Raw genomic sequence first — 8633 nt, forward strand, 5'->3', positions numbered from 1 at the left:
GTCATGGAATGTTTATCAGTGAACACTGAAGCTAACTTTTTAAGAACTGAACATTGTAGAAAAAACATTTTGGGCACCTTTGACTGAAATGTTTTCATGACCTTCACATCATCTGTTCGTATTGTTTTGTTGAAGCAGGTGTTTGACCAGAGCCCAGTGTACCCCAGCCACGTGATGGACACTGATCTGTCCAAGCTGAGCATCCAGCTGTTCCGCCAGGGCAGAGACATCACCCCAGACAAGAAGGAGCCTGAGGCAGAGATCAAAACAGAGGTGTCATGTTCAACATAGATGCAGAGGGGGATACCCAGAGGAAGAGAGTGAAACAGGTGTCATGTTAACATACATGAGGAAGAGAATGAAACAGATATCGTGTTCAACATAGATGCTTAGCGAGATGCCCTAACAGGTATCATGTTCAACAGAGTTGAGGAAGAGACCCAGACAGCATCATGTTCAACACAGCCAAGATATCATCTGTGTTCAGTCATCAAGGATGATCATGTTTGACATGTTGTACATTGTATTAAGGGTCATCCATGGTTTGAGGTGCTGATGTATTTGGGGTCAGATATTTCCGTTGCTGGTCCACTGATGTAAGATATTTTAGTTGCTTAACCATCAGGTCAGCTGTAAAATAGTTGCTGATCCATTGTTGTGTCCACTGTGTTCTTTTGTTGCTGATCCATCATCCATATATTTCTGTTGATGGACCATTGTTGTGTCAGCTATATTTCTGTTGCTGATCGATCATTGTGTCAGCTATATTTCAGTTGATGAACCATTGTTGTGTCAGCTATATTTCAGTTGCTGATCCACCCTTGTGTCAGCTGTTGTGTCAGCTATATTTCAGTTGCTGATCCATCAGCTGTGTCAGCTATATTTCAGTTGATCCATGTCAGTTGTGTCAGCTATATTTCAGTTGCTGATCCATCGTTGTGTCAGCTATATTTCAGTTGCTGATGCATCGTTGTGTCAGCTATATTTCAGTTGCTGATATTTCAGTTGCATCGCTGTGTCAGCTATATTTCAGTTGCTGATCCATCGCTTGCTGTCAGCTATATTTCAGTTATATTTCAGTTGCTGATCCATCGTTGTATCAGCTATATTTCAGTTGCTGATGCATCGTTCTGTCAGCTATATTTCAGTTGCTAATCCATCGTTGTATCAGCTATATTTCAGTTGCTGATCCATCGTTGTGTCAGCTTTATTCCAGTTGCTGATCCATCGTTGTGTCAGCTATATTTCAGTTGCTGATCCATCGTTGTGTCAGCTATATTTCAGTTGCTGATCCATCGTTGTGTCAGCTATATTTCAGTTGCTGATCCACCGTTTTTTCAGCTGTATTTCAGTTCTGACCAATCATGCAGTCAAATAGGTTTTTTTAGTTTATCATCCATTGTGGAGTTATATTCCTTTGTGTTGCAGAAGTAATGTATATCTGTTGATGGCCCATTGCTAGGGTGGATATTTCTGTCAAGAGTGTATTGTTGTGTCCAATGTTTCAATTATATATCGTATGATCCAACAAGACCCTCTCTGACTGGGACTGAACATGTAACACAAGACAATTTTGCATATGTGTTAACAATGTTAGCAGTGTTTGGTGCATTTATGTCAATTTCACTGATCAATTTCAGCAGTGGTTGAATGTGTGTAAAAATATTTTCCATTATTGAGTTTTAAGCAAGAGTATCAAACAGCCATTACTGGAGATGAAAGCTTCATTTTATATGTGTGTTTGTGTTAAGATGGCTGGCTTTCATCGATGAATTTATTCATGTTTGTAAGTTAATACAGAAGTACTGTACATAGTTAATGTGAGATCTCTGGTCCAGCATCATTGTAACATATCATCAGTGCGAGAGGGACATTCATGGTTTTCACACCATCTAGTACTGTATTCATGGCATGTATAAATTGGTTGTTTTCTGAAACCATCACATTTCCTGAAAGCTCCGACTGATGTGATCTGTAAAAGCTTGTTAGTATTTTTGCAGTATTTGTGAGTTCCATGGCTCACGCTGTGTGTCAGGTGATTGTGTATATCAACCATTTGTGGTGAATGTCTGACTGGAAACATATTCATGGTATCATTTTAGTAAAACGTGAAAAATTTTCATGAGTGTTTGTATTCCTTAGTTCTGACCTTGCTCTGATCATGATGATGATTTGAACATTTTACATGCACTTTCTGCCATGAAGCATATTTTGCACACAGAATCTTGCACACTTGCATTATTGATTAAATATTCAAGCTACCTGTTCAGGTAACAAATGATTGGTCCTGGCTCCATAAATCCAGTGTGTGTAAGTGTTTGACAGTATGAGTGCCACAGACCATTTCCTTCTGACATGAAACTGATTTCCTGTGACTGTAATTTTTACACTTATCCTATCTCACGGTATGCACTTCTCTCTCTTGATTCAACACTGAGTGGAACGATGTAAACTTTTTTTCCCTAGGCCTTTCTTGTCCATCCACCCAAGCACTCCATGCTACCCTCATTATAAGACAGCTTCCTAGCTCTCATGCAAAGCATGGGGCATGCACCACTAGCTGCCCACGTGACTATCTCTCATCATTCTCTTTCTTGTCGTACACGAGTGTGGACGTATTTTGCTTTGCTCAACGTTTTCAACTTAGTCTACAACATGGGGAAAGTTGACCAGCCAAAGAAGAGGAAAAAATGCTCCCGGTGTAATTAAGTGTTCTCCGCAAGTGATCCACATGGATATTGTATTGACTGTATGGGACAGTGTTAATGGGTCTCTCGTTGCGATAAATGCAAGGTTCTTACTTGGTGACTTCACTCGGGCTTGCACTCATCATGTTGCTGACAGGGCTTGTTATGCCACTTCACTTGACGGACCCAGTCCCTCCAAGTAAGGAAAGTTTAAGCGTCCTACTTTGTCTGCTCGGCGGTCACAGTCCCCTCACTCAAATGAAGACGATTTCATGAGAGCGTCGGCAAATTCTTACTTATCGGATGACATTCGGCATTTGTTGGGCTCTCAACATTCTAGCCCGAGTCCTTTGTCTTTGACCATGTCCCGGGTAGTGGTTGTTGAGACTGCCACCACCCCTCAGGAGACCTCTACACAGCGGGACCTTCAAACTACGCTCTCTGTCTCGCGTTCACCGGACCAGTTATCTCGACAACCTTGCTTATCTGTTTCGGACAAGAATCAGCTGATCTCTTCGCCTAACTGCGCAGAAACCGTTCTCGCTCTCGTCGTTCATCCAGTAGTGAGAGGAACCAGTCTACCTCGCCTCAACGCCTGTCAGTGGTTATTTCGCCGTCTCCTTCCTATTCGGCGAAAAGAAGTGTGTCTTGCGTCCAGCTACCTCAATCTTCACTGAAGCCTGCCAGATCGAATCACAGTTTGCCGGATCACGCTTCGCCTGTCCGCTCCCCTCCACCTCGACTTTCGGCGAACTGTCCACCTTCCCCAGAATTAGACCGTCTCTCTACGAAACAGCTTTAACTGAACCGGTTTTCATCGAAAGGCCAGTCTACGCTTCTGCATTCTCCAGATCGATCGTCTTCTAAACAGACTTCACCTAATTGAACTTTGTCGAATGAGACTTCACCAAATCGAACTTCGTCGAATCAACGTTCGCGAAATGGAAGACTTCACTGAAACGGCATGTGATGAACCAACTTCGACAATACGCTTTTTTCCAAGCGGTATTCAACGGAAAGCCCTTTTCCAGATCATCTGTGTACTTCCCTGAACTCTGTTGGATCCTTCAGTCATGTCTCCTCAGCACAGACACGGCTTTCACCGAGTCGTTTGGACCAGGCTCCTATTATTATTCGGATTTGTTCACCAGATAGACCTGGTCTATCTACTTCACCGCCAGGACGCCACTCTTCGACTCGTTTGCATTCAACTAAGCAACGCCTCCATCTACTTCGTTGAGATTGGTTCTTCGATCGAAGTCACCTCAGACCTCGTCTTCTCGTCAGCATGGGACTTCCTCTTCTACGCACTTGACCTGTCAACCTAGATCTCCTACACGAACGACTGCTGCCTATCGTTCAAGATCCAGGGATCATCATTCTCGTTATGATACTTCCCCTCCTTGTTCCCGATCTCCTCATCGGGTCTCCATATGTGCGTCTTCTTCCGGTTTGTCCCCCTCCAGACATCAATATGGTTCTACAGATAGGAGATCTACTCAACGGGGCTCCGATTATAGATATCAGCATGCTACGACTACTGACGGGCTCCTGCCTCCTCGCGTGTCTCTAGTCTACTCAGATTGTACCAGATTCCTGGACTCCTGCGCAGGAAACTACTCATCCCCCAGATCTGGCTGCGATGTTGAGAGCTATTCACTACTGCTTGGAATCAGCACCAGTCTGCTCCCTCGACAGGGACCGAATGCGCATTCAACGAACTAGCATTTGTCAACGAACCATGGCTGCATCTAATTAATTGGCATTCAACTGAACCGAAATTCGCCAGACCTGCTTTCCTCGAACCGGAGATCGTTGAACAAGCATTTATCAAATCAGCAGTCACTGAATCGACGTTTTTCGACTTAACTAGCCGTCCCATGGTTCACCGAACTCATCCAAGTATAATCGTCGAACCGAATCGGCAGGCATCGTCGAACTAATTCTTCTGCACAGACTGGCTCATCTCGTCCAAACCACATCACCGAACTGATTCACTACAACATCCCCGTACTAGTTAACCAGATCGATCTGCTCATCACCGAACTGGTTTGTCGGGCCAGACTGAGTCGTCGCACCAGAACCGGATCACAGTACCGTTTCAGATTTTAGCTCGCCGAGCCAGATCACTTAACCGATCCAGATCATCGAACCGTGCCAGATCGCAGATCCAACAGCGTTCGCCGAACCATCAGTATTCACCAAACTGCCAGCATTGCCGAACCATGCCGCCTTTAAGGTACAGCAATCATGTTGGTTCAGTCGACATACATGGTCACTTGGTTACAGCTACAGCTATCCGGCGTCAGATCATACTCACTCATTCACTCATCTACAGCTATCTTGAGCAAGATACCAGATGCTCTACTTACTACATTCAACTTGACGGATCGGAACTTGTCAACACTGTTTTTTTACATGCTCATCGAGGATCATGACCTTGCATCTAGATACGGTCAATTATACCAGCTGTTAATTAAACTCTACGAGCTTTCAACACGATGTTAATATTCAGGGTATTTGTGATACGCTGAATTCCTCACCTCGGAGTGGCATGCTTTTAGCATAGCCATTCGACTTGGCTCTCCGGATTACCCTACGGCATGTGAGGCGCTAGAAGATACACCAGGTACCCTCTTTCTGCTGATTGAACAGATGAAGTAGCTATGTCAGTAGCGGACATCTAGATTACGCCTGCAGTTGACGCTCTGACGATCCCCGATCTCCCAGACTTAGACTACGTTACCAGAGCCCATATCATTCCGGATTTATCTACCTTCCAATCTTCACCTTCATGAATGATTTGGTTTAGGAATCTACCTTTCGGCGTAGATATCAAAACACAGCCAGCTTCACAACCACTTGTCTGTGCATTACTAGACAGGCTTGCTATCCAGGAATTTTTCCGACGCTTCACCGAGTCCTGTTACTACAAACTACCCTTAATCTACACTCAGACCCTTAATCTACACTTGGCGCATCTCCAGAGATTACTCATAGCTAAGGCAACTCTCGTCAAGTAGCCACAGCTATCACTTCAGTTCATCGTAATTCGACCCGTTCTTTCTACGACGATAGTGGAAGAAGTTTGAAGGCTGTTGTAACATTAGGGAAATCCATCTCCCAATCTGCCTCTACTCAGGTCGTTTCTGCGTTCCTGCAGCATCTCCTTGCTACTAGGGAACTCAAGGGTACTATGTTAGCTACCTAACTGGCTGCTATCAACTCGGTATTGGCTACTAACACGGATTCAAAGATCTCCACTCTTCCAGAATTGCAGAGTTTTCTTCACTTCTACAACTCGCCGACCAGTCCAGGAAGTTCAGACTTCTGGTCTGGGAAATGTCATTCTTCTTCGAGCCGAAGAAGCATGGCAAGGTTTTTTCCTGGGTCTCCACTGGGACCCATTGTCAAAACCAACCGCAGGGACTTCGAGTGAAGTGACATTCTTCTTCCTGGTAGCATGGCTACTGCTGCTCGTATATCTGAGCTTCACGCGCTTGTTGTCAATCACGTGCGGTTCGAGCCGAAGAAGCATGGCAAGGTTTTTTCCTGGGTCTCCACTGGGACGTCATTGTCAAAAACCAACCGCACCGGATGTTTACCATTCCCCGTTGTCCATTTTTGGGCCTGATGATACTGAAGATTTGACACTCTGCCCTGTTAGGGCTCTACACATTTACCTTGCTGCCTCCAGGGATCGTTGATGACTACGAAAGCGCCTCTTGTCGGCCGCTTCAAGAGCTGAGATTTCCCGAGCCACTTTGACTTTCTGAATGTGTGGCGCGATTCTGTGAGCCTCCACTCTGCAGGGTTCCCGCCGCCAATCCTCATGAGACTCCTGCATTAGCCTCGACGATGGCCTTCCGTAGCAACTGCTCCTTGACCGCTCTAATGGAAGGTTGCTTCTGGCGTTCAGATATAGTCTTCTCTTCACATTAACTGCGAGACTACACTAGTTCTGTCCTGGGACTACACTAGTTCGGACCTCGCAGCTTACATCAGCCCACCAATGCAGTTGAGGGACAGTTCCGCTTGCGTGTTACTGCTTCTTTCTACATACGGAACAAAGTTGACCAGGAACTCAATCATTGTTCTTAAGTTATAGGTTTAAGAACTACTTCACTTGGCTTCCATACCAAGGCATCGTAAGACGGCGATGCAGAGGTGTTCGACATTGATGCTTACTGTCCTCTACTCCACGGAGCAATTACGTCAGTGAAGTGTGACACTCCCGTATTCCAGTGGATTTCGTTGCATTCCGACTCTGAAGTTGCCGGGCACATCCTTTGACTAAGCTTATGCAAAGGAGTGAGGGTCAATTTGATGCTGTCCCGGATCTGAACGTTAAAACTTGGAGTTCCCAAGTTGTTCTCTTTCACCCGCCCCTGGTCAGTGTCTGTGGGGTCTTCTCGAAGCAGGGACTGACCCGATTATTGTCAACCGACTTTAATTTACGGGGTACCTTTGAAAATCGTGGCAAAGTGACATCCTTTCTCGCTGAGCTGCCTCCTTCTTCGGAGGTTGTGGCCGAACACCACATCGCTCGGGAGCACCCATCTCCCTGGGAGACGTTGTGCTTAGTAAGCCAAGGAGTTCAAGAGAACTCAGCACAAGCATAGGAGTTGCGTGCATGCGTAACAGGCCTCCCTTGTGCATCCCTTGTGGTCGTTTCCAGTCTACACAGTTCCTGCTGTTCGCACTGTCAAGACACAGGGTATCTGCGTCCCGCCGTCCGACCGTGGGATAAGTGCATATCGTGAGATAGGATAAGTTTAAAAATTTGAATTTTTTTATATAAATTGTATATTTATATACTTATCCTATCTCACGCGACGGATTCCCGCTCATCCTCCCCGCTATGCAGATTCTCCAAGAGGGATATTATCCAGTGGCTCCAAGAATGAGAATAATCATTCGGATATAGTCACGTGGGCAGCTAGTGGTGCATGCCGCATGCTTTGCATGACAGCCAGGAAGCTGTCTTATGATGAGGGTAGCATGGAGTGCTTGGGCGGATGGCCTAGAGAAAAAAGTTTACATCGTTCCACTCAGTGTCGAATCAAGAGAGAGAAGTGCATACCGTGAGATAGGATAAGTATATAAATATACAATTTATATTAAAATTTTCAATTTGCTCAAGCTGAATTTTTATACAATGATGTGCAAAGAATACATTTTGTGGCAAACAGGTAAGCAGATGCTCTAGCAGGATATAGTCAGCATCTTCCGTTACGTCTTGGTGCCTGTCAACAGTTTGTTCTGGGTCCAGCAGTTCCAGAACCAGTAGTTTACTGATTACAACTGAACATTGTACACAGTTGTCATCTCTCATTGAAGCAGGGTCAGTGGGGTAGCCTAGTGGTTAAAGCATCTGCTTGTCGCACCGACGTCCCAGGTTCGATTCCCCACATGGGTATAATGTGTGAAGCCCATTTCTGGTGTCCCTCACCGTGATATTGCAGGAATATTGCTAAAAGCAGTGTAAAGCCATACTCGAGTCAGTCAGTTTGTCAGTGTCGTTGCAGCAGTAGCAGTCATACATGTATACAGCCGGAGGTAAGGTGGGAGGGAGTGGGTAGGGCTGGACAGTGCTCCTTGCATTATTGTAGCAGTGTTGTAAACACTGACCCTCACCACTAAAAGATTTCCATTCTCTCTCCTCCCCCACCCCACCACACCACACCCCACTACTACCACCACACAGCTGACAAGACATCACCAACACAGGGTAAATGGTCTGCATTGACAACTGACAAGACATCAACCACCACACCACACCACACCACACCACACCACACCACACACACAGCTGACAAGACATCACCCACCACACCACACCACACCACACCACACCACACCACACCACACCACACCAGACCACTACCACCACCACACAGCTGAGAACACGTCACCAGCACAGGGTAAATGGTCTGCATTGACAAC

The 8633-nt window shown here is 45.7% G+C and overlaps 1 protein-coding gene across 1 annotated transcript in view; it reads left to right on the forward strand.

The window, feature by feature from the left end:
* Nucleotides 1-310, forward strand: part of LOC124266806 (zinc finger CCCH domain-containing protein 13-like) — a 39189-nt gene extending 38879 nt beyond the window's left edge. Inside the window, 1 exon segment of the mRNA XM_046701611.1 lies at nucleotides 139-310. Within this exon segment, the coding sequence (XP_046557567.1) occupies nucleotides 139-291 (153 nt within the window). The 3' untranslated portion in view covers nucleotides 292-310.
* The last annotated feature ends 8323 nt before the right edge of the window (nucleotides 311-8633 follow it).

The sequence above is a fragment of the Haliotis rubra genome, unplaced genomic scaffold (genome assembly GCF_003918875.1).
Source record: "Haliotis rubra isolate DU_JTF1 unplaced genomic scaffold, ASM391887v1 Scf128, whole genome shotgun sequence".
In the NCBI taxonomy this organism is placed as follows: Eukaryota; Metazoa; Mollusca; class Gastropoda; order Lepetellida; family Haliotidae; genus Haliotis; species Haliotis rubra.